Raw genomic sequence first — 24,397 nt, 5'->3', positions numbered from 1 at the left:
CAATGGTTTTGCTGTTTTCAGTGTACAAGTCTTTCACCTCCTTAATTAATTCCTAAGTATTTTATTCTTTTTGATGTTATTGTAGGTGGAACTCTTTTCCTAATTTCCTCTTTGGATTGTTCATTATTAGAAATGCAACTGATTTCTGTGTTGATTCTGTACTACTACATTGCTCAATTCGTCTATTGGTTCTAACAGGTTTGTGTGTGTGTGTGTGTGTGTGTAATCCTTAGGGTTTTCTACATATAAGATCATATCAGCTTCAAACAGATAATTTTACTCCTTCCTTTCCAGTTTGGATGGCTTTTCCTTTTCTCGCCTAGTTGCTCTAACTAGAACTTCCAACACTATATTGAATAGAATTGGCAAAAACAGTCATCCTTGTCTTGTTTCTTATTTCAGCAGATAAGCTTTTAATCTTTCACTGCTGAGTACAGTGTTAGCTATGGGTTTTTTATATGTGGCTTTCTGATAATCTATATTCCTAGTTTTTTGGAGTGTTTTCATCATGAAAGTGTATTAAATTGTATCACAAGCTTTTTCTGTATCAATTGAGAAGACTGGGTAGTTTTTTCAATATAGTGAATAACATTTGATCAATTTTCATATGTTGAACCATCCTTGTATATTCCGGGAATATATCCCACTTGGTCACAGCATGTAACCTTTTTAATATGCTGCTGAATTCTTCGTTAGTACTTTGTTGAGGAATTTTTTTTTTTTGGCAGTTCTGTAACTTTATTGAACAAGCACAGTTAGTTCTCATCCACATTAACTGTCTGTAGATTTTTGAAAGTGGTGACAGATACATAGGTAACCAACGTATAGAGCTTGTTCGGTGAATCTTCATCTTCATTACGTTTTCTGGACAACCGCACACAGATATGGTATGGGACATTCCTTATTCCTTTGGCCCAGACAGCTTTGTTGATCCTGGTGTCAAGGCATACATCTGGAGTTCCCATCTCCTTCATGGCAAATTTCCGGATTTCTTTGAGTGCCCGAGGGGCACGCTTCTTGAAACCCACTCCATGGATGCGCTTGTGAATGCTGTTGGTGTATTCTCTGGTCACCACCTCGTTGATGGCGGACCGGCCCTCCTTCTTCTCACTGCCCTTCTTTGCTGGAGCCATCCTGCCCGTCCCGGGTTGGAAAGGGAGGATTTTTATATTAATCTCTTAAGGAGTATTGGTCTGTAGTTTCCTTGTAGTGTCTTTATCTGCCTCAGTATTAGGGCAATGCTGGCCTCACTGAATAAGTTAGAAAGCATTCTCTCCACTTTCAATTTCTTTCTGAAGAATTTGAGAAGGATTGTTATTAGTTCTTTAAACATTTGGTAGAATTCACCAGCAAAGCCATAAAGTCCAGGGCTTTTACTTGTTGGGAAACTTCTGACTACAGATTCAATCTCCTTACTAGTTATAAGTATATTCAGATTTTCTATTCCTTTGTGATTCAGACTTGGTAGGATTTATGTTTCTAGGAATTAGTTCATTACATTTAGTTATTCAATTTGTTGGTGCCCATATATTCATAGAATTCTCATAATCCTTTTCATTTATGTAAAGTCAGTAGTAACGTCCCCTCTTTTATTTCTGATTTTAGCAATTTGTTTTCTCTTTTTCTTAGTCAATCTAGCTAAAGACTTGTCAATTTTGATGATCTTTAAAAAAACCAAGTTTTGGTTTTGTTGATTTTCTATATTCTCTTGTTTTCCTATTCTCCATTCCATTTATCTCTACTCTATCTTTACTTTCCACCTTCTGCTAGCTTTGGTTCAATTTGCTCTTCATTTTTCTAGTTCCTTTAAGGTGTACAGTTACGTTATTGATTTGAGATCTTTCTTCTTTCTTAATGTAGATGTTTACAGCTACAAATTTCCTTCTGAGCACTGCTTTCATGTCATTCCATAGGTTTTGTAAGTTGTGTTTTCATTTTCATTTGTCTCAAAGTATTTTTTAATTTCCCTTGTGATTTCTTCTTTGACCATTGGTTAAGAGCATGTTTTTTAATTTCTACATTTTTGTGAGTTTCCCTCTGTTACTGATTCTAGTTTCATTCCATTGTGATTAGAAAAGATACTTTGTATGATTTCAACCTTTCAAAATTTACTAAGGCTTTTCTTTGTGGCCCAACATATGTTCTATTCTGGACAATGTTCTATGTGTATCCACTATTGTTGGGTGAAGTATTCTATATATGTCTGTTAGGTCTCATTGGATTATAGTGTCATTCAAGTACTCTCTTTCCTTACTGATCTCGTCTCTGGTTGTTCTATCCATTATTGAAAGCGGGATAGTGAAGTCTCCAACTCTTATTGTAAAACTGTTGATTTCTCCCTTAAATCTGCCTTTTTTTGTTTGTTTGTTTCATATATATTTGGTGCTTGGTTATTAGGTGTATATATGCATATAATTGTTACATCATCTTGTTGGATTAAATCTTTTTCAGTCTATAATGTCTTTCTTGTCTCTTATAACCTTTTTTAAAAAATTTACTTATTAATTTTTAAATTTTTGGCTGCATTGGGTCTTCATTGCTGCTCATGGGCTTTCTCTAGTTGCGGTGAGCGGGAGCTACTCTTCGTTGCGGTGTGCGGGCTTCTCATTGTGGTGGCTTCTCTTGTTGCGGAGCACGGGCTGTAGGCTTGCGGGCTTAGTTGCTCCGTGGCATGTGGGATCTTCCCGGACCAGGGCTCGAACCCATGTCCCCTGCATTGGCAGGTGGATTCTTAACCACTGCACCACCCGGGAAGTCCAACCTTTTTTTTAATGTAAAATCTATTCTAACAATATAGCCACCCCAACTCTCCTTTGGTTACTGTTTTCATGGAATATATTTTTCCATCCTTTTACTTCCAGCCTCTTTATGTTTTTGTATCTAAGGTGAATTTCTTATAGAGAGCAGATAGATGGAACTTTTTGGGAAATACATTCTGCCAATCTTTGACTTTAAATTGGAGAGTGTAACCTATTTACATTTAAAGTAATTGCTAGGATTGACTACATTTAAAAGCAAACAAAAGAAATAAAGTAATTGCTGCTAAATAATGACTTACTTCTGCCATTTTGCTTCTTGTTTTCTATATAGCTTAAATTTTTTTTCTCAATTCTTCCATTACCTCATATTTTGGTATTTGTTTTTCTGTAGCCTACCATTTTCATTTTCTGTACATTTTTTTCGTTATTTTCTTAGTGGTTACCTTTGGGATTACAATTGACATTTTGAACTCATAACAACTTAGTTTGAATAATACCAACTTATTTAAAATAGTATATACTCTGCTTCCAATACAACTATGTCCCTCTCATTTTATCCTGTTATTGTCACAGATTTCATCTTTATAAATTGTGTGCCTATCAGCACAGGTTTATAATTAATGTTTTATGCATATATGTCTTTTAAATCATATAGGGGAAAAGAGAGGAGTTATAAACCTTTAGTACAATAATGCTTTTACGTTTACCTAGGTATTTATCTTTACTGGTGTTCTTATTTCTCCATGTGGCTTCTTCCGGTGTCCTTTTTTCTTCAGCCTGAAGAAGTCCTTTTAGCATTTCTCACAGAGCAGGTCCACTAGTAACAATGTCTTAATTTCTCCTTCATTCTTTTTTTTTTTTTTTGATTGATTGATTGATTGATTGCTATGTGGGGTCTTCGTTTCTGTGCTAGGGCTTTCTCTAGCTGCGGCGAGCGGGGACCACTCTTCATCGCGGTGCGCGGGCCTCTCACTATCGCGGCCTCTCTTGTTGCGGAACACAGGCTCCAGACGCGCAGGCTCAGTAGCTGTGGCTCACAGGCCTAGTCACTCCGCGGCATGTGGGATCTTCCCAGACCAGGGCTCGAACCCGTGTCCCCTGCATTAGCAGGCAGATTCTCAACCACTGTGCCACCAGGGAAGCCCTCTCCTTCATTCTTGAATACTTTTGCCAGATACAGAATTCTTGGTTGACAGGTTTTTATTTCAACACTTTAAATATGACATCTGACTCCCTTCTGGCTTCCGTAGTATGTGACGAATTGGTTCTCTCTTGCTGCTTTCAAGATTCTTTTTCTTTGGCTTTCTACAGTTTGATTACAATGTGTTTTGCTGTGGGTCTCTATGAATTTATCTTACGTGGAGTTTTTTGAGCGTCTTGAATTTGTAGATTTGCCCCATTTTCTTTATCATTTGTACCCCCTCTCTCTCTCTCTCACTTTTTTCCTAAAGAATTTAAGACTAACTTGCAAACATCATGCTTCTTGATGCCTACATATTTCAGTGTGTACTTCCTAAGAATAAAGATATTCTCTGAGAAAAACCAAAGCAAAATTATCAAAATCAGGAAAATTAACATTGATAAAATCCTATTATTTAATCTATAGCCTTTATTCAATTCTCATCAATTGTCCCCAAAATGCCCCTTATAGCTATTGTTTTTCCTGATCCCAAATCTAACCCAGGATCACTTAATTGCCATGTCTCTTTAGCCTTCTTTAATCTGGAATAGTTCTTCCATTTCAATTTGTCTTTCATAATCTTGACATTTTTGTAAAGTATAAGAAGGTCATTCTAAAAGATGTCCTTCACTTTGGGTTTCTCCGAATTTTTCTCATGATTAGATTCAGGTTATTCATTTTTTGGCAGAAAAATCACTGGCATAATATTGTATTCTCCTCAAGGTGTTAAGATAGGTGATGTGCATGATGTCTGTTTGTCCCATTTTGGCTAACAACTTTGATTAATGATTAAGGTGGAGTCTTTCATGTGTCTCCACTGTGAAGTTACTATTTTTACCTTTATAATTAATTAGTAATTTATAGGAAAATACTTTGATGATTGATGATGATTCAGCTATAATTATGATGGTTGCTAAATGGAGGTTTTCTAACCCCATCATTCTTTCTCTATACTTATTAGCTGACATTTTACTCTAAGAACTCTCCTTTCTACCTCTTTTATGTAATTATTCATTTGTGTCAACATGAATTCATGGATTCTTATTTTATTCAATGGGTTATAACCCATTGCTATACTTATTTATTTTCATGTTCAAGTTGTCCTATCATTTCAAATTTTAATAATGTGCGCCTAAGACAGGAATTTTGACTTTATATAACATTGAGCCATTATTTCTTGCAGCAATTATATAGTTCCCTGTGCTATACAGTAGGACCTTGTTGTTTATCCATTCTAAATGTTTGCATCTACAAACACCAAATTCTCAGTCCTTCCCTTTCCCTCCCCCTGCCCCTTGGCAACCACAAGTCTGATCTTTATGTCTGTGACTCTGTTTCTGTTTTGTAGGTAAGTTCACTTGTACCATATTTTAGATTCCACATATAAGTGATATCATATAGTATTTGTCTTTATCTGACTTACTTCACTTAGTATGATACTCTCTAGTTGCATCCATGTTGCTGTAAATGGCATTTTTTTGTTCTTTTTTTATGGCTGAGTAGTATTCCATTGTATATATGTACCACATCTTCTTTATCCATTCATCTGTCAATGGACATTTAGGTTGTTTCCATGTTTTGGCTATTGTGAATAGTGCTGCTATGAACATAGGGGTGCATGTATCTTTCTGAATTATAGCTTTGTCCAGGTATATGCCCAAGAGTGGAATTGCTGGAACATATGGTAATTCTATTTTTAGTTTTCTGAGGAACCTACATACTATTCTCCATAGTGGCCACACCAACTTACATTCCCACCAACAGTGTAGGAGGGTTCCCTTTTCTCCACACCCTCTCCAGCATTTGTTATTTGTAGACTTTTTAATGATGGCCATTCTGACTGGTGTGAGGTGCTATCTCATTATAGTTTTGATTTGCATTTCTCTAATAATTAGTGATGTTGAGCATCTTTTCATGTACCTACTGGCCATCTGTATGTCTTCTTTGGAGAAATGTCTATTAAAGTCTTCTGCCCATTTTTGATTGGGTTGTTTGATTTTTTGTTGTTGAGTTGTATGAGCTGTTTGTATATTTTGGAGATTACGCCCTTGTCAGTTGCAACATTTTCTTGCAGCAATTGTATAAAAGAAACAATCTTTCTTAATGAGACTTGCCTGGTTTGCAATAGTAAAATCACATCACTATCACAGAGAAGGAGAATTAAATTTTCTACTTGCTATATGACAAGACACATATCAGTTCATCAAAAACTAGTATCAAACCATTTAATATATACATTAAAGAGAAAAGGAGTTAAAACTTGACCCTCTCCCCCTTTTTTTCTACTTCACCCCACAGAGGAAATTTTTTTTTTGTTGGTTTTTGCAGAATGCAAGACTTTAAGAAACCATTAACAGCTAGAGATCTGTGCTAAACTCATACGATGTGGCTATGACTAATGTCTGCCAGTGAAAACAGAGGTCCCTATCAGAAGAGAGAAAGAGTATACACTTTTGTAAAACTAGTAGAGGATGTGTGGTTTTTGTCTACCTAGCTTTTTTTGGGGGAACCGCACCTCCCTACATTATTAGTCTACAGAGTTCAGCCATTGATGACCCTATCCCTTGGCTCCAAGAATAGGCATGTGAGCTCTGCCATTACCTGGCCTCAACAAATGCGTGAGGATTGCCCATAATTCCTTTCTAGGACTTTTCTAGCTTTCAGGAAAGTGACTCTCTCTCTTCTCTGGTTTTCTGGCAAAGGCGATCTCTGCAGCAGTAGATAAAGGCTGCCTAAGAATGAAGCAACCCAGAGGAAAGCCTCAGGGATAGACTCTGGGAGATAATCAGATTAGTGACAGCGGAAGGGCTCATCAAATTGCCAAGTTCCCAAGTGAGAAGCAATCCAGGAACCACGTAACTTAAGCCATTTTCCATAGGATCCAAAATCAAGGAAAACAGACCATTCACATACGCAAAGGAGTACATTCTCTCTTGCTGAACCATATTGTGGTCAACCATGAGTCAAATCTGTAAGCATTATAGAATCAATCAGCTAAAAAACCCAAGACCTCCATCTTACTTTTTCTTTTTTTTTTTTTTTTAACGTTTCTAAGTAGTCTTTATCATATCAAGAACAAGAGAGCTGAGGGCTGTATTTGCTGAAATGTGGGAAAGGCTTATTAATCTGTTGCTAAATAGTTAGAGGCATGTGTATCTCAAAAGGCAGCAGAAACTATTTTTAAATAGTTTTGTGGAACCTACTTTTAATGGAATATTATCAAATTTTTAAAGGGGGGAGGGGCAGCGCTACATGAACTGAAATGAACAGATCTCCAAAAGATAATGTTAAATGAGAATAGTAAGGTGGCAAAACATGTGGTATACTACCTTTGCACTTCATTATAGATATATATTCTCCTAGGATGTATATAAATCTCTTTCTAGAAGATAGATAGATAGATAGATACATAGATAGATAGATAGATATACATATCCTGGGATAGATAGACAGATAGATAGATACAGTATATATAGGAAGAGAATTATTTTAAGGGATTGGGTCATGTGATTGTGGAGGCTTGGTGGGTCCAAAATCTGATGGGGGAGGCTGGCAGGCTGGAGGCTCAGGAAAGAATTGCAGTTCAAGTTCAAAGGCAGTCTGCTGATGAACCAGGAAGAGCCGGTGTTGCAGTGAAGTCTGAAGACAGACTGCTGTCAGAATTCCCTCGTGCTTGAGGGAGCCTTTTGTTCTATTCAAGCCTTCAACTGACTGGATGAGGTCCACCCACATTATGGAGGGTAATCTGCTTTACTCCAAGTCCACTGATTTGAATGTAAATCCCATCCAAAAACACCCTTACAGAAACATTCAGAATAATGTTTGACCAAATATTTGGGCACTGTGGCCCAACCAAGTTGACACATACAATTAGCTGTCATAACTCCACCCCCTGTCAACTTGGCATCCATATGCATCTCCTTATATCAAACTTAATCTCCATACTCAACCTCTTTACGTGGTGGGGTGACCCAAACTTTCACTCATGAAAGGTCTGAGCCATTAGTAATCCTGCCTGGATTGGGTTGTTGCAGTTTTCCATTGACTTTAATCACAGGGCATGGTAATACTAAGATGCTCCAAGTGGTCTCCTGTCCATATACTGGACAGACTGTTTAACAGATCTTGACTGTGAGCACCTCTTTTCCAGGCACTGACTGTTCCAAGCATTGGGATATAGGTGTGAACAACAGAGGCAAAATCTATGCTCTCGAGGGGCTTATTTGAAAGAAAATAGAGACATAACAAACAGGACAACTACTATTGGTAATAAATGCTATAAAGAAATAGGGTGACGTGATAGATGGTAATGGGAGGGAGTGTGCTTTAGATGGCATGGTCAGAGAAGGTCTCACTGAGTATGTAACATTTGAGCTGGAACATAAAATATGAAAAGGAGCCAGCCATAAATGAGAAGAGATGGGGGAAGGGCATCCCAGGCAGAGGAAATGTCAATCACAAAAAGCTGAGGCAGGAACTGAAAGAAGGCCAGGGTGGAGGATGGGAAACAAGGAGTAGGGTGGTGTGTTGGGGCTGGACGGGTTGGCAGGAACCAGATCAAACATGGTAAGCCTTTCCAATTTCATTTTAAAAGCGAAGGGTTTGAACTTATTTACAAAACAGAAATAGAGTCACAGATGTAGAAAACAAACTTACGGTTACCATGGGAGAAGGGATAAATTGGGAGATTGGGACTGACATATACACACTACTATATATAAAATAGATAACTAATAAGGACCTAATGTATAGCACAGGGAACTCTACTCAATACTCTGTAATGACCTATATGGGAAAAGAATTTTTAAAAGAGTGGATATATGTATATGTATGACTGATTCACTTTGCTGTACACCCAAAACTAACACAACACTGTAAATCAACTATACTCCAATAAAAATTAATTAAAAAAAGAAAAAAGCAAAGGGTTTTAAGTCAGCATAGTGCAGGATCTCATCAACCGTTTCAAAAGACTGTTCTGGAGAATAGGTTAGACGGGGTAATTGAGAGCCAAATTAAGCCAGGAGGCCTTTGTAGTAACTCAGGATGAAAGATGATGGTGAGTCAAACAAGCAAATCTGTGAAAACTCGATACGTCTTAAAGATGTATTCAAGTACTTGGTGATGGATTGCAAGGAGAAGGGGAAGGTGAAGGAGGGGAGTGAAAGGTGATGCCGGTTTTTGTTGACTGGATGCATGGTGGTGCCATTTCCTGAGAGGGAGGAGGTGGAATGAGGATGTTTGGGGTGGGAGAGGAGATCAAGAATTCCATCTGGATGTATTAAGTTTGAGATGGCTAACAGATATTGAAGTAGCAATATTTGGCAGGTTATTGGGTGTATAATTCGAGGCTGAAGCAAGAAGCCTGGACAGTATACATCTGGGGAGTCATCAGCATATGTAGATGATGTGCCAGGTATTGACTGCCTTTTAGCCCCATATTCATCCGTTGCCTCCGCAAAAGTTGGGTTGGGACTTATGAGTATTTTTTGCCTTTGCCGACTAACATGATATGATTCTTTGTTAGTAGGGGGCATTGGTGAGACACTGCAAGGAGGGAGATGTTTCCTTTCTGGTTCGGGTGTGCTTGCTCACAGCTCACACAGCTTCTCCAGCACCCAGCTCCTGCCATGCAGGGTAGTGAGCAGCACAAAGAGGCCCGCAGCTTTCCCCGGCACTCCCCTGGGGTGGTTTTGTCGTGGAGGGCCTCTGGCAAGACACCTCCCAAGGAATGGATTTTTCCAGCATCCCAGAGGGTGGGTTTCCAGCAAGTTCCCCCATGACTTCTCTACCGTTCGGTGAGCCATGGTCATGCCTTCTCCAAAAAAGGTCTGGGTATCAGCTCTGGGGGGAGAGGGGTACTCGTCCTTGGATGCTCTATCTCTGCCCTAGGGGCTGCTTCTTACATCTGCTATTCCTATATTCTTTATAGTTATCTCTACTCTTTATTAGCCAATCCCTCATTACTCCAATCTTCTTATAATTAATAGCTATTTATATTAAAGATATAAATTATTCAAATTACCGTGTGGTTTTTTTCCTCCTGACTAATACAAATGACTCCAAGTGCAAGTCAGGCATGGAGACACACATAAGGTCCCAAGGAGTCTCTGTGTTACTTTCCATTTTGAACGGGTGGGATGTAAAGGCACATGGTTGGCAGAAGGGTGAGCAGGAGTTCAGTTTCCTCTTCTGGCACGTCAGTCAGCCGCTGTAAGAGAATACTGTCCCTTTCTGTGTCCGCTCTGGGAAGTTTTGGGTTTTGGCTGGCCTCCGCTGCACATGGGCACCTACCTGCAGCTTGCAGCGGCTTCTCTGTCAGCTACAACCAGAGCTGCCATGCCTCTGCTGGCCTCTTGGGATCTTGCACATGTAATGCAGCATCTTCTGAGGCCAAAGTGTTTGAAAAACCTGACCTGCCCTCATTGCGTGGACCAAGTTGCCAGTTTCACCTTGACCGCTCCAGGCCGCTGCATGGACAGACACTCACATGGTGCCTCTGGACCTTGAATCTGTTTATTACTGGGTTGGCCAAAAAGTTCGTTTGGGTTTTGTAACATCTTATGGAAAAAGATGTTATTCCAACTCTCATACATATAAGGATTGCTGGCCTCAGCCAACCCCAGCATCATGGAGATGTAGGAACAAGGAACAGAGGCTGCCCATGCTGGCGTCCCCCTGGGACCCCCACTGAGGTACTGGAGTGTGTCTTGGAGGTGTAGGGCCAGGACAGGAGAAAAGGTGTACAGGGCTTTCAGCTACTGGAACCCTGGGTCTTCAGTAAGGGATCAGGTGAACCCAGTTCCTAAAAGATAGAATGGTCAAGTGAGGAAGTTGAGGGTCATGAACAAATGGCCAGTACTGCCTATAAACCCCAGAAATCTGGGGGCACAGGTGAGTATGCCTACCGGGACAGAAACCAGGTGAGGGTAACTGCAGAGGAACCTCCAGGGGGCCCGTCTCCCTTTAACTTCAAGTCAGGGCGGAAGTTCAGCCACATGTCTCAGGGAAGAGCCTGTCTGATTTAGTATGGCATCCAAAAACATACCACGTTTTAAGCAGAAATCAACACATATTCGCTGGCAGCGTGGAGGGCGGAGGAGGGAGGAGAGTAAGTCTCTAAACAAGAAAGGCACGGCACCCAGGTTCTAATTCTTGACTTTAATGCCAGGTGAGGGTACTGAGGCTCCACGCACCACAGCGCTCACAGACAGGAAATGAATGAACACAGGCAGCGTTATATTGTGTACACAAACCCCACACTGTACGGAAGGAAGACGACTGACCCCGTGACCTCCCACTCCCAGAGGCAACTGCCTATCCCTCCTCCCCGTCTCTGTTCCCACCTCCTCCAACCCTCTGCCAGCCCACCCTTCCTCCAATTAACATATGTATACATGTATGTTTCTTCCAGAATTCCAAAAAATGCCTCTCCCACCCCAGTTCCCAACACTCTGGCTTCTGATGAATAAAGCCTCCCTCTTTTAAGGATCACGAGGCAGGCGCCACCTTCATGAAAGAGCCCCAGCAAAATGGTACCCGAGAAAGCTTAATCACTTGTAGCACAATCAAATACAGACAGAAGGTATGCAGAAGGATGATATCTGAAATTCTAACTGGGATCAAAATGATTAGTGTGAGTGGTTTTTGTTTTGTTGTTGTTATTTGTCTTAACCATTTCAGGATCCAGCTTAGACCAAGATCACACAGTGAGGCTCACCCCACTCTGTGGCTTGCAGATGTCAATTTCCTAGTCCTCCAATGAGCAACCCAGAACAGGAAGATTACATCACCTGAGCAGCCTGAGGCACAAGGCTCAGACAGCTCCCAGAATATCCCAAGCCCCAGAGAGAAAGAACAGAAACTTTAAGAGCACAGTCGACTGCTTTCCATGTGATAAGCACTAGACAGCCTGGTGAATTCACCAGAGGTAGAATAAGGATGGTGACGATTCCTCTATGTCTTCTATTTAGAGCGTTATCCAAAGAATTCCCCCACCTGGGATGGTGTGCTGGGTTTCACTGTGGTTTTGTTTCAATCTTTTCAAACTTAGTTGCCGTTAAGTTTTTTATTCTTACTGAATTGCAGCTAGCATTGCACCATGCAGTCCTATTTCCTAAAACTTTCACCTTCCCAACCAGTGAATGGAGCACCTGGGAGAAAAGGTACCCGAAGTCAAACATAAGGGAAGCTCCAAAGGCAGGCCCCTTGGTTTGACCCAAGGACGTTACGCACAAGAATTCCATGAAGACAGACTTCCTTTCAATCTGGGAGAAACAGCCGTCCTCTGGAGACCTCCTTCCTTACCCAACCCTTCTTATGCTCTGGGCTTGGCCGCTGACAGCTGAAAAGGGACCCAACTAGGAGAAGTCACTTCCTCAGAGATGACCTTTATTTGGAGGCGATCACCACAAACCCTCCACATCCAAGAGTGCTTCGCAGCCTGGCCTTGGCTTCTCGTCAGACGATGGCCAAACAGGGCCACCGAATTCTATATTTATTTATTTATTTACTTATGGCTGTGTTGGGTCTTCGTTTCTGTGCCAGGGCTTTCTCTAGTTGCAGCAAGTGGGGACCACTCTTCATCGCGGTGCGCGGGCCTCTCACTATCGCAGCCTCTCTTGTTGTGGAGCACAGGCTCCAGACGCGCAGGCTCAGTAATTGTGGCTCACGGGCCCAGTTGCTCCACGACATGTGGGATCTTCCCAGACCAGGGCTCGAACCCGTGTCCCCTGCATTGGCAGGCAGATTCTCAACCAGTGCACCACCAGGGAAGCCCAACCACCGAATTCTTTTACTCCATTTAGAAGGAGCTCTAAGCTGGCCGCCGGTGTCCCTGCTCTGCCTGGGCTACTGGCCACAGCCCTGTCTCCCCACGACGGCACAGAGCACCTCCGCGAGGACAACACGGGGGCAGAGGAACGGGGGGGCTCCAGCAAGAGGCGCAGGGACAGCGTTCCTATCCAGCGTCCCTGAAGCCCCAAGCAAGTCTTCAGGGCCTGATTTTGAACTGACTTGAGTTTGCGTGAACCAGTCCCTCCCTGTCTTACGTGTATGGACTCTCAATAACCGAGGGCTGTGATGCTCTGGGCCGGGGAGGGCAAGAGAAGGGGCCGAGGTCGGCTCACTGCGGGCACTGGGCTTACCCATCTGCTCTCTCCTCACACTGGCTCCCTCCTGAATAGCCTGCCTCAGTGTCTGTCAAAAAACGAACCTGTATCAGCGTTCAATCTATTTGCCGATCTGGGCAACTTAAATGAAAGACCTTTCTCTGAGGACAAGGCAAGAGCCGTGCTGTCGGGGTAAGGTCCAAGCAGGGACATCAGCTCCGGAAAAGCGACAAGCCGTTTGCGGATGAGAATAAGGAGAGAACATGTTATCTCGGAACCTGGACCACTGACTGGACCGTCCCCTTAGATGTCAGCCTGGACGCCTGCTCCACGCACATAAGAATACAATGTAAGAGCGGGGGACCATGCCCTGGAATCTTCCCATACAGGGGCCAAGGGGTCACTGCCCCGTGAAGGAATTCAGCCAAGGTCCCAGGGCTTGGCCTTCTCTTCCTCAGCTCCCCCACTACCTTCCTCACCAATCTGGTCTTGTAAGACTGAGACCGATGAGGCTGACAGAAAAAAAATCTCCCTACAACAACACCCAGGAGCAGTCAAGTTCAATCACGATTATAGGGAGAAGCCCTGCACGCAGCAAGGGAACGTCCCGTTCCAGCGACTGGTGCTGCCGAGTATTTCCTCTAGGGGGCGCAGGCCCACACCCCGACTGGCTGCCCCAGCCTGCAGACAGCGCGAGAAGGAGATGCAGTGGAGCAAGAAGCTGGTGGATCTTTTTCTCTCTGAATTTTGCAGAGTCAAACATATCGGAGGCCTGCTGCTGTCTTCCCACAGCTCCTGGGACAGCTGCGCCTCTCCTCCGGCCCTCTCTTTCCTTCCCCAAGATAGACAATCTCCGAGAAGGAGAACGTTGGCAGGAAAAAGCAACAGGGGTTCCCATCCAAGGAGGTTCACCATAAATTGGATCCTACCATGGAATAGCAGCCAAGGATGTACTCTGAGCCTCTAGAAAGGATGTTACATCTCAAAGATAACACAAGATCTAGGCATCTTGCCTGCTTGACTTAGGGAATCTTCAAAAGGAGTCCCTGAAATGTGCATTCCAGCCCCGTGAGAAGGTAACCCTTCAAGCAAGGAAGGTTAGTGGAAGGTAGGAGAAGCCAAGGCCCTGAGGCAGGGCTGTAAACATTGTGCTTTTCTAAGGCCAACCTGGTGCATGGCTTTGGCAACTATGGTTACATTTCCAAAAGGTGGTGAAGAATATGTTTTGGGAGGAAAAGAGTCTTTGCACATCCTAAAACAAAGCGTGGGGCTACTGTTGAGGGAAGAGGGAGAGAGAATGTTCCTTCTTCAGCCAGGGGCTCTGGGGGGCTCCTTGGGTAAATCCCCCATCGTGTTCCACGTTCATTCCGATACACTGAGCACAAGGAAGGGACTCTTGAACAGGGTGGAGGAGTGGTTATGCCTACGTGAGTCTGGTAACGTGGCTCTAAAAAGGGCAGAAACTCTCTTGCAAGGTCAAGAAAGTGACAAAACCTCTCTGGACTTCCCGGTCAAGCCCTCGCTAGCCGGACCCCATCAGCCTCAGGCAGAGACTGCCGTGCCTCGAGGAAAGGCCAGGTGAGCGCAGGCACCAAGTCCCTGTGGGCCACCAGCCCTGAACCTGGCCCCGAGGTACAGCCAAGGAGACTGGGGCTGCACCTCCGTCCGCCTGGAGTTGTGCCTCAGGACCCGTCCTGACCTCAGCAGGTTCTGGGGCGGCCAGCAGCCCTTCCAGGGACCTCGCTCCCAGAGCCGCCAAGGGGAACGGACACCCTCCCTGACAGGACTCTGCTCCCTGCCAGGGCTACTCACCACCACGTGATCTTGAACTCATAGATGGGGCGCTTGCAGTAGTAGTGATTGATGAGGTGCTTGTCACACACCCCGATGCACTGGTGGTCCACGGTGAGGCCCTGGGCCGAGAGGTCCGTGACCAGGCAGTGCAGCAGGTCATAAACGTCAGCCACGGCCTCCCAGGGCCCGAAGGACACATCCACTTCGCAGTGGTGCTCGAAGAGCTGCCCGTCACTCTCGCTCCGCTCGAAGCGCAGGGAGCTGAGAAGCGGACACTCGTAGGGGGTGATGGGCATCTCCTCCTTGAAGACACAGACCTTGAGCTTGGCAAAGCGGGCCTTCCGCTGGACAGCGCGCAGTCGGGCAATCTCCACAATCCGCTCCAAATGGTCTGCGGGGGTGAACACGTCACCCATCAGTGGGACGGGGGTGGGGAGGGGGGGGCGGGGCACAGAGAGAGCCCCAGTGATGGCGGACCCAAGAGGGAAGAGACAGATCCCTGGGGAAGGGACTCTGGGCCCATGAAGGGCACAAACTTAAACAGGAATCGTGGTTCTGCAGGGCAAAAGGAAACAAAGGGGATGGGATGAGTACCACCCTCCTGAAATGCGATTTGATGACGTTGCAGGCAAGGTGGTCCCTATTTCATCTGCATCTTCCTGCAGGACTGGGAGGGCGGCAGGAAGGGAAGCGGGATCCTCTCCCAGCTTGAGTAGGACAGGTGTCTTGGCGAGCCATGACCCACTTGTTCTGGTGGAGACCTCAGCACCGACAGGTGCCTCGCTACCCTCCCTCCTCACATCCCGACTGCCCCGCACAGTGAACCCCTCACCTTTGTAATAGGGCATGAGTCCCAGAAACGCCTGGCGCACTTTTTCCCCCTTCAGTGGCTGCATGTTCTCCAGCTGCTCCAGGAGGGGCCCGATGGCATAGTACTGGGCCTCTTTGTACACGGCCCGCACGCGCTCCCGGGGCGGCAGGTCCCCCGAGCGCAGGAAATTCAGCACATCTCTGAGCAGGAAGGAAAGAGGGTTGGTGAGAAGGAGTTAACGGATCCACCCAGTGGTTAGAGCTTGGCAAATGTGCCACCCAGTGGTTAGAGCACAGGATCTGGACCCAGATGGCCAGCTGTGTAACCTTGGGTAAGTGAACTTAACCTCTCTGTGCCCTTTCTCCTCTGTAAAATGGGGGGAAATAAGAAAACTACCCCATAATGTTATGAGGGGATTAAATAAGTTAATACATAAAAAGTGCTTATACACTACCAAACGTAAAATAGATAGCTAGTGGGAAGCAGCCGCATAGCACAGGGAGATCAGCTCGGTGCTTTGTGACCACCTAGAGGGGTGGGATACGAAGGGTGGGAGGGAGGGAGATGCAAGAGGGAAGAGATATGGGAACATATGTATATGTATAACTGATTCACTTTGTTATAAAGCAGAAACTAACACACCATTGTAAAACGATTATACTCCAATAAAGATGTTAAAAAAAAAAGTGCTTAGAAAATACCTGGAACAGAGCAAGCCCTCACTAAGTGTTATAGTTGTTATTGTATCATTATTATTATAATTATTAAGTATATATAGGAAAAATGGAAAGATATGATATCTAGCCCCTTAATTATATTTTGAATTGAGGTACAGATAATAGCCAATAAAGGTACACATGTTAATTGTACAGGTCAATTACTTTTTCACGTATGAATATACCCACACAACCACCACGTACATCAGGATATAGAACATGTCCATCTAATTAAAGTTTCCCTGTGCCTCTTCCCAGCCAATCACTACAGAGGCAACCACTCTAACTTCTAATTCTGTCAACAAAGATTAGTTTTGCCTCTTCTTGAAATGCACGTAAGTGGAATCACACAGTATGTTCTCTTTTGTGCCTGGCTTCTTCCCCTCAACCTAGCGTGTTTGAGATTGATTCCCTACGTCATCGTGTGTAGCAGAAGTTTCCTTCCTTTTATTGCTAAGTAGCATACCGTTGTATGGATGCACTATAAACTATTCACCCATTCTCCCGTTGATGGACATTTGAGTTGTTTCCAGTTTGGGTCTCATAAGAGTAAAGCTGTGATAAACATTCCCTGTAAACTTCTTGTGGACTCAGGCACCGATTCCTCTTGGGTAAACATCAGGAGGAGAATTGTTCGGTCATAAGTGCCTGTTTGACAAAGTGGTTGTAGCATTTTATTCCCACCAGCCACGTGGAAGAGTTCTGCACTCCCCACAAATCCTTGCCATCAGTATCATTCTGTAGCTATACGGAGAAGAGGAATGCCTAACCCTGACACCTGAACAAACTGGCTTCAGGAGTGAACAAAAAAATCACAGACTGCACCTTCTTAAAATAACAATTCAGTCTTTTAATTCTCTCTTCAGATTCTTTAGGGCTGAAAGTAATCAGACCCATCACTGGTAGGTGTGGGAAGGGCTTTTCTGTGAGGATGTATCAGTACACCCCACGACCAAGCTGTTACCTCAGTAGTGAGTCTATGACCATGATGCAACACCAGCCAACACTCACCAAGTGTTAATCTGTGTCAGTCACTATTCAGGAGTTATCCCATTTAATCCTTCCAACGACATGGGGTAAGTGCTTTCTTACGTCCATTTTATAAATGAGGAAAAAGTGGGGCTCAGAGAGCTTAAGGAACACCCTTGCTAAAGGAGCCACAGCTAGCCAAAGGCCAGATGCAGACACGGGTGACTCCAAATCCACACCCACAGTGGTCCAGACTTCAGCCCAAGGCGCTGTGCACTGATCACAACAGGAAAGTGTCCCAGGCGGAGGCCCAGGCAGCCTCCACGGTGGCTGCTGGGGCTACGTGAGCTCACCCGCAGGGAAATGCCCTAAACCCCTATTTTATTTTATCCGAATCTTTCAACAGCTTCATAGGCTGCTGACGAATCTTAGGCCACTGGAGTCCAGTAGCCTGCGGATAAACACCACAATATCCTGCTTGCTGCCACGCCCTTGCCTGGCCCTGCCACTCTCCAGCTGTGGCCACTTGGGTATGGGCGCATCAGCCTAGGGCCAAACCGGGTTCCCCCTCCCCATCACCCCTTCCAAAATCAGTCCTCTAGGATTGTAAGCAAATCTTGGTGAGTCCTGAAAAACATAACCCCGGGCAAGGCCCAGAGAAGAGTGCTGTGGGAGCTGCCAGCCGGGGCCGAGCACTTTCCTCTCCCAAACAGCCTGCAAACAAAAATCTTTTTATAGCTCTGCAGAGCGATGTGACACTTTGTTTTCTCAGCACAGGAGGCAGCTGACCGCCCAATGGGGAAACGCAGATGCTTCAGAGCAAATTATTTGACGAGGCTCCTTTCTGAGGATGAAAATGACCCTTCTCCCAGTGTGCGCAATCCTACTTGGAGGCCGGCACAGAGACGTAGTGGTTGGAGGGTCTCCTTTTGTTCAAGGTCAAAGACCATGTTAGTTCTCCAGTCATCTCCAAAGTTAGACGGATGGGGCAAAGAGTTTCAGCCATATACTCTGAAAGGACCTGGCCAGGGGTCACACCAAGACTCTTTATTTAATCCACATGACAGGCCTGCAAGGCAGCTATAATTACTTCTCATTTCACAAACAAGGAAACCGAAACATAAAGTCTTTAAATTGTTTATCTGTAAGGTTGTCGGAAGTCCTCTCTTGGGAAGGGCTATCTTTTTTTGAGATTGTGTTGTTCCATGTTTTACTGTTAAAATGACAGTAACAATTGAAAGTGGGGTTTTTTGTGTTTTTGTTGTTGTTGTTTTGTTTTTTTGGGGTTTTTTTTGGCTGCACGGTGCGGCACGCAGGATCTTAGTTCCCCCACCAGGAATTGAACCTGTGCCCTCTGCAGTGGAAGCATGGAGTATTAGCCACTGGACCGCCAGGGAAGTCCCTGAAGGTGTTTTTTTTTTAAAGACTTGGCAAAATTACAGGATGGCAACCCTATGTTGGCCCTTCCCTCACCTTTTTTTGTCCTATTTATTTGTTTTAAACTATTGAAAGAAGTTGGGAACCACTGTTTCTCCCTAACAGTGATGCCGAGCCCCAGAATCTGGATCTGAGGGTCTTCTCCCAGAAGCTGTGTTGGAACTCCCCTGCCTCTCAGTGCAGTCACACCTATTCCACAGGGATGACAACTTCCCAGTCTTAATTTGCATAGCAGAGAATCAGTTTCATCACATCCAGCCAATGTGTGTTACCTGGGATTTCTCCGGCTGTCCTTGCCTCCTCTGGGAAAGAAACTAAGAATTCTGATCCAATTCAATATGCACATTTATTAAATTCCACCAGCAGGTTATCTCCTCTTCTAGGTGTTATGGAAGACATCAAAGTCCCATGCCCAAGCCCGGGCTGCTCACTTGCTAGGACCCTGCAGTTGATGGCAGAGGGAGGAACGTACCCGAAGTGCGCACCGTCCCGATCAATGAAGTAGCGGCCCTCGGCATCCGTGGGGATGTAGTGCCGCCCGCTGAACATGGCCGCCAGCATGGTGTCCTCGTAGCGCCGCAAGGTGGACAGGCGTGTGGTGAAGTGAGCCCCTCCGATGTTAAGGGGGACAACCTCAGGGAACTGGGGAGGAATCACCGGCACTTTCAGTCCCACAGTGGGGAGGCAAGCCGGGGCTGCCCCCTCTGCCGCCTTCCTGGGTCTGATGAACACCACCCGAGGCCAAAACCCAGGCATCTTTCTGACCGCTTCTCTCTCCTCCCTTTCCCTGCAATCATCAATTACCAAGTCCTCCCCATCCTCCCACAGCTCTTAAATCAGATCTCTCCACCGCAGTCCTACAATCTCTGCTCTAGAGTTCAGAGCTTTCACTGTCCTCCTTCCACTTCCTGAACTTCCCACCTTTGTGCCCTTGCTCATGCTGTCTTCTCCGTCCCCAGTGCTCCTGCCACTCTCCCTCTGTCCATCCAGCGAATGCAGTGGCCCCACCTGGCAGTGTGCGCTGTTCACTGCACACGGGCACCCGCGTGAGCGGGGTCTGCCAGGCCAGCTGTACACCCTTTCGCTAATTCACAGCGAGGCGCCATATCGGTTAGCAGCATGCACTCATTCTAAGAGCTTCTATTCAAGGTCCCCCTACTCCGTGAGCATTTCTGCTCTGTTGTCCTTTGCCTGCCCCAAGATAGGGTTAACTGAACACTCCCGCCATTGTGCCTTCCCTGTATCCACATTCTCCTCTATAACAGAGCTTTGCACAACGGGCGCTTTGTGCTATTGGTGGTGTTGTTGCCCAAGCTTCCCGAGGGCAGGAGCAGCATCTTGTTCAGCTATCCTGAGGCACCCAGAGCAGGGCCCACAGACGTCTGCTGAATAACGCCAGGTATCCACTCCTCATCCTCGGTACCCTTCCACTTCTCCCCTTAATCTGTGCAGGGAGATTAGCGACCAGTCCAGCTACGGTTCTGGAGGCAAGGGCAGGGAATGATGGTACCTACATTTGCCCTGAGAAGCTCCAGGGTCTCCCTAAAATGCTCAGGACCTTTATTTATTTGTTTTTAATCTCTTTCACTGTTTGTGGTTTTGAAAGAAATGAGGCCAGTTCTCCCTAATTTTCCCACAAACCTCCTCCAGATTAACTAAAATTTTATCCCAGTGCATACTTTTCAATATTACGACATCTCTCTGGCTCTGTGAAAGTCTATGTGTATTTATCTAGGCAGTCCTTTTTCCCGACTTTCAAATCCTTTGTGAAATAAAGTAGGATACAAATACATTACATCAAAGTTGCCCAGCGTCTTGTGCAGTGCCTGGCTCATAGTAAAGCCCCGAATATGCATTGAATGAATGGATGAATGAAACCGACAGGCATTTACAGTTCTGTGAATGTAGGTACTGTTACTCTTCTGCACCCAGAGGACGGGAAATGCCTTCTGCTTATTCTATAGCCAGCTCCTCTAAAACTATTTTATGTGCATACCAAGTACCCCAATATTATTTGGAGATAATAATACTTTACATTACTCACATGGAGCCATGTAATTTGTGGAAGAGCTGGCACTGGAGTGCTGGCCTATAGTCTCTGGGTCCTGTGCTTTTTTTCCTCAAGCCACACCATCTCCCCAGTGACAGTGCACAAAAAATGGCACCCTGGGTCTCCAACGGTTCCTTTTTTTTTTTTTTTTTTTCCAATTACAAAGAGTCCTTCTGGAGTTTTGCCCATTTTCACAACTGCCCCACGATGTTTGGAGTACTGGCTCGTAACCCCAAGAGGACACTACAGTTTCCCGAGAGCCTCACCCAGCCCCACCCTGCCCCTCTGGGTCTCAGTCCCTTCATCTAGGACTCCACAGGTCACCTGCTCCCACGTCTGCCACTACCTTAGCCCCTACCTCCTAGCCTCTGTCTTCACTGCCCAGCAGGGCCCCACCTTCCCTCTTTTCCCTCCTCTTGAGGGTCATTTCAAGTGTTCGTATGATAGTGTCACATGCGTTAAGTAAGACCAGTGGAAGCCACCGTGCATCACAGCACAGCAGCTAGGAGGGAAAGCCATGGAGTTGTCAGGTGAGTGAGGCCACATCTATTAACTGGCCTGCTTCTTATCTGCACACAGCCCCTAACCCCACTCTCTGGGCAGCTGGAGACTGGGTTTGGGCAACCACGGAGGCCTCCTCTTGGATTCTCTAGGAGACACTATCATCTCTTGGGGCTCCAAGGGCCTCTTCCCACGGCCTACCCTCCCTCCTCCAGAAGGTAAGGTGGGACATAGGGATGGGAGTACCAACCCTGCAGGCACTGAATCCTGGAAGAAGGGGGATGGGAGGGCCAGGTGCCGCCTGGGGCAGGGAAGACACACCTGGTGCATTTCGGGGCGGGGGTCGGGGGAGGTGGTGGGAGCGGGGTGGGCAGGGGAGCACGGCTCCTCTGGCGCCGCCCTCGGCCCGACCCCCACCCCTGCCTCAGCGCTGCAGCGCTGCTCACATCCCAAGGTCAGCTCTGCCTGCCACCGGCTCCTGCCCCCGCGCCCCTTCCCGCGCCCCCGCACGCCCTCGGTCCAGGTACCTCCTGCGGCAGGAGAGGCAGTGCGTGCCCCGCCTGCGTGGCTGTCGGGGTGGCCGGCTCCAGAAAGTCGTCTTCGGCGTCGGAGCTGGACATGGCACCGTCCGGGCGACGGCTGTCTGGCTCCCGCCCCGTGACTACCACCATCCCTCTGGCTCTGGGCAGTGGGCGCGGCTTCAGGCGGGCGGGAGGGCGGCGGCCCGGGCACTAGCACCCAGCAGCGCCCGGCATGACGCGGCGCGGCCGACGGGCGGGGCCGGAGGGGCGGAAAGCGCAGCGCGCGCGGGCCGGAGGGCCGGAGGGCCGTCGCTCCCTCAGCGCCGACGGGCTCGCCGACCACCCTGAGGACCGCAGGGCCACCGGCCTGACCCCATCGCCTCCAGCTATTGGCCGAACCCCCGCTGGCTTCCTTCCCTGATTGGCAGGAAGCTCGCCCAATCGCAGAGCAGGCAGCGCTTTCAGCCAGCGTCTAAGTGGCCACCGGGAACCGGACCGGCTGGCCTGCCCTGCTCTGATTGGCCCTCTGGCCAGCAGGCGCGTCCGCTCCACCCGCTAACACTGGCTCGGCGCGCGGGGCGCGCGCGAGGTCACCGCGTCTAAGCCAGGCCTTCTTACAGGCTTGGGGAGCGGCTCCCGCGTCCAGGTCAACACCCAGAAACCTGAGACGAGAGAGGGCTCGTGACTTAATTGTTCGTACGTTTCCAGGGCAACGGGTCCTGTGCATCCCTGGGCGTCGAAGGCCAGGGAAATCTGGGAGGACCAGGTCACCTCAATGGAGAGCCTGAGCATCCTTTCCTGGAGGATTGTGAGGGAGGACGGCTGAGATCACTGGGGCTGTAGGAGAGGAAGGGCAGCACTGCGACAGGGGCTGGCTCTCCTCTAACCACAAGGGTAAAACCTGGGTCTCCAGTCTTTCCTGATTGACTCAAGCAGCAGTCCGAAAAAGAAAACTAAAAATAGGGGCAGTTGAGTTCAATTAAGAATGACAGTGACTCTCCACCCTCTATGTGTCAGTTCTTCTGCTGGGCACCTGGAGACACAGATGGAAACAGGCCCTGTCCAAAGAAGCTCACAGGCTGCTGAGGCAGAGTCCAGCCTGGTCCAACACATCTGTCTGCAGCCTTGGATGCTGTGTCCCCTGGTACGGCAGGGTCAGCTCAGACACTCTCCTAGGGGGTCAAGGTTTTAGCTCTTCAAACCATTTTTACACCCAGCTCCTCATTTGAATCTCACATTGTTGTGACAGAAAAGGAAACTGAGGCCTAGAAGATTAGAACAGCTTCAGGGAGTTCAGCCGTGAGCAAGAGGCACAGCACTTCCTCTGTTGGACCAATCACACTCCCAGCTGTAGGAGTCTCCTAGGTCAGTGTTTTCTCCAAATATACTTGCATCAAAAGCACTGGAGGGAGAACTTGTTAAAATACAGATTCCCAGCCCTACCTCCAGAGAATCTGATTTAGTCCATCTGGGATGAAGCCCTTGAATTTGCATTCCTAACAAACTCCCAGGTAATTCTTTTTTTTTTTTTTTTAATATTTATTTATTTGGTTGAGCCAGGTCTTACTTGCAGCACGAGGGCCCCTTAGTTGCGGCAGGCAGGCGCCTTAGTTGTAGCATGCAAACTCTTAGTTGCAGCATGTGTGTGGGATCTAGTTCCCTGACCGGGGATCCAACCCGGGCTCCCTGCATTGGGAGCACGGAGTCTTATCCACTGCACCACTAGGGAAGTCCCACTCCAGGTAATTCTGATGCTGCAAGTCCTTCAATCACATTTTGAATAGCACTGCCCTAAAGAAGGCCCCCTGAGGCCATCTCTTAGCTATCACTACCTGCTCCAGCCTTTCTCAACAATATCTATAACAAAATTTCCTCTTTCCATCCTTCGGATGTTTCAGCTGTAATAGAAACTGCAATCAAAGGTGGTTTAAATAATAGGAGAATTTTATTATCTTACATAACAAGAAGTCTGAGTAGATTCTGGGTTGGTTCCTTAAGTAACGCAACAAGGAGTTACCTGGACCAGCTTCCTTCCATTTACCCACTCTGCCAGATGGCCGCTCCTCCTCTAGGAATCCATATGAGGAAACCAGAGAGCTAAGGGCTATCAGAGTGACAGTTGTTCCTACACCTTAAAGCAAGGCTGTATAAAGAGAATGAGACAGGAGCCCCAGAGTCTCAGGAGGTAGGAAAATCCATGTGCGATCACGGTTACGTTACTGAATGTGTTGGAGTTTTCATCTTCCACTTCGGCTGAGGATTTCCTTCAGGAATATAGTTTCCCAATTGGTTCTGTTTACGCGGTGGGGAGAAGTCCTAGGGCAGCCGCCTGGAATGAGGACTTGCTGACTGAGTAGGCAGGGGTTGGAACAGGCGTTCTGGGAAAGCAGGGCAGTTTGCTGGCAGTGGCCATCCCCGCCCTGCAGTGAAATGACTTCCAGGCCAGTTCGCTTGAGGGCTGCAGGGAAGGGTCAGTGAGCCTCGGCGGGGGGGATGGGTAGCACATGGCCGCGCAGAGGTGTGGGCTGCTCTCAGAACACGAGCACTTA

The 24,397-nt window shown here is 46.5% G+C and overlaps 1 protein-coding gene and 1 pseudogene across 9 annotated transcripts in view; both read right to left on the bottom strand.

The window, feature by feature from the left end:
• The window catches only part of RABGEF1 (RAB guanine nucleotide exchange factor 1), a 90,649-nt gene extending 68,270 nt beyond the window's left edge, over positions 1-22,379 (bottom strand). For 2 of the 8 annotated variants that reach the window (XM_082358566.1, XM_082358567.1), the window contains exons 1-4: positions 21,855-22,250; positions 19,249-19,418; positions 15,676-15,854; positions 14,862-15,234 (exon numbers count right to left, since the gene is read on the bottom strand). In XM_082358566.1, coding sequence (XP_082214692.1) covers positions 14,862-15,234; positions 15,676-15,854; positions 19,249-19,418; positions 21,855-21,998 — 866 coding nt within the window. In that variant the 5' untranslated portion in view covers positions 21,999-22,250. Of the gene's footprint in view, positions 1-1,731; positions 10,745-11,081; positions 12,672-14,861; positions 15,235-15,675; positions 15,855-19,248; positions 19,419-21,854 lie in introns of those variants that run through there. The other 6 variants (XM_082358563.1, XM_082358561.1, XR_014235317.1 and 3 more) reach the window with 6 other exon arrangements.
• On the bottom strand, positions 741-1,191 carry LOC309612672 (large ribosomal subunit protein eL31 pseudogene; annotated as a pseudogene). Its single transcript has one exon. The product of its transcript is annotated as a large ribosomal subunit protein eL31 pseudogene (transcript).
• Positions 22,380-24,397: the final 2,018 nt, after the last annotated feature.

The sequence above is a fragment of the Balaenoptera borealis genome (genome assembly GCF_965194805.1).
Source record: "Balaenoptera borealis genome assembly, chromosome: 16".
Classification (NCBI taxonomy): Eukaryota; Metazoa; Chordata; class Mammalia; order Artiodactyla; family Balaenopteridae; genus Balaenoptera; species Balaenoptera borealis.
This window is presented reverse-complemented; position numbering and strand designations above follow the sequence as displayed.